At 39.4% G+C, this 1,632-nt stretch overlaps 1 protein-coding gene across 1 annotated transcript; it reads right to left on the reverse strand.

Annotated features, from left to right (window-relative positions):
- Positions 1–475: 475 nt before the first annotated feature.
- On the reverse strand, positions 476–1,024 carry LOC127171284 (gastrula zinc finger protein XlCGF57.1). The gene has a single exon (XM_051119827.1). It carries the CDS (start codon positions 1,022–1,024, stop codon positions 476–478), a length of 549 nt encoding a protein of 182 aa, XP_050975784.1.
- Positions 1,025–1,632: the final 608 nt, after the last annotated feature.

Raw genomic sequence — 1,632 nt, forward strand, 5'->3', positions numbered from 1 at the left:
GCGTAAATGGATTTAATAGAGACAAGTGTTAGTCATCATTCACTTGACCTCCTTCTCACCGTTCATCTCCGCACCCATTCTCCCATTGCAGCCTTTGCATTCCCATGCCCCCCCTCGCCACAATGATATTTATGCCTTGTCCTATAAGGCGATCCTATAAGACAATTCCTAATGGAATCCTTTAAGAATGGTTCCAAAATATAATAGCAGTTCTAATTGGAAGCCTGTACAGGATTCTTATTGGAATGCTTTAGGATTTTTTGACAAGGGATTCAGTTCTGAAAGGGAAACGTAAACTTTTGAGCTCAACTGAAGTTCCTCAGAAATAGTTGTGGTTGCAACAAAGTGGTTGCCGAGAAACAAAAAGGTGTATGTTTGCAGAGTAATTTACAATAGCTTTGATTGTGGCTCAACCAATCAGAATCAAGGACCAGAACTGTCCATTCTATACATTTTGGTTGAAACTCTTTCCAAACTAAGGAGATCTGTTAGGCTTCTCTCTATTGTGAATTTTCATGTGTCTGTCAAGGCTTCCTTTTTGACCGAAACTGTTTCCACACTGTTTGCATGTGTAAGGCTTTTCTCCAGTGTGAATTGTCATGTGCTTGTTGAGGATTCCTTTTTGATTGAAACTTTTCCCACACAGTTTGCATGTGTAAGGCCTCTCTCCAGTGTGAATTCTCATGTGAATTCTTCCTTTTTGAGTGAAACCCTTTCCACACCGTTGGCAGGTAAAAGGGCTCTCCGTAGTGTGAATTTTCTGGTGGACTTCAAGGTTTCCACTTTGGCTGAAACTCTTTCCAGACTGAGGGGATCTGTTAGACTTCTCTCTATTGTGAATTTTCATGTGCCGGTCAAGATTTCCTTGTTGACTGAAACTATTTCCACACTGTTTGCATGTGTAAGGCTTTTCTCCTGTGTGAATTCTTATGTGTTTGTTAAGGCTTCCTTTTTGAGTGAAACTCTTTCCATACTGTTTGCAGGTAAAAGGGCTCTCTATAGTGTGAAATTGGTCTGTGAGCATTGAAACTTTTCCCACACAGAAGGCAGGTGAAGGGATTCTCTCCAGTGTGAATTTTCATGTGAACTCTAAGTTTCCTTGTTGACTGAAACTCTTTCCACACTGAAAGCAAGTGAAATAACTCCTAGTTCCTGTTTTTTGAGCTTTTTTTTTAGTGTGGAAGTCTTTTCAGACTGTGAGGAACAAGAAGTTTTTTCTCCAGTTACGAAATCATGAAGATTCTCATACTGATCTTTCTCTTCAGTTTCATTCAATACTTCCCTCTCCTCTTTCAGTGCCATCAGGTCTAAGGTGGAAAAACAAAGAAGTAAAAGTTAACCCCAGTTTAATGGCACAAAGCAATTAACATCAAAACATGTAAATATGTAAATGCATGTATGCTAGATCCTATACAAGGGTGTCCAAACCTGATCGGCTGGTATCCTACAGAGTTTAAGCTGGCTGTTATACAGCTAATTAAAAACAAAATCTAGATAATCTAATGAGAGAGTTTAGGAGATCTAGATATAGACTAATCTCAATTATTATGTACCATTTCTCCTAGGGGATAAAATGCAACAAATTTAGGGTGTTTTCACACCTAGCACTTTCGGAACCTGGTGCGTTTCCCC

Source organism: Labeo rohita, chromosome 9, assembly GCF_022985175.1.
Source record: "Labeo rohita strain BAU-BD-2019 chromosome 9, IGBB_LRoh.1.0, whole genome shotgun sequence".
Taxonomy (NCBI): domain Eukaryota; kingdom Metazoa; phylum Chordata; class Actinopteri; order Cypriniformes; family Cyprinidae; genus Labeo; species Labeo rohita.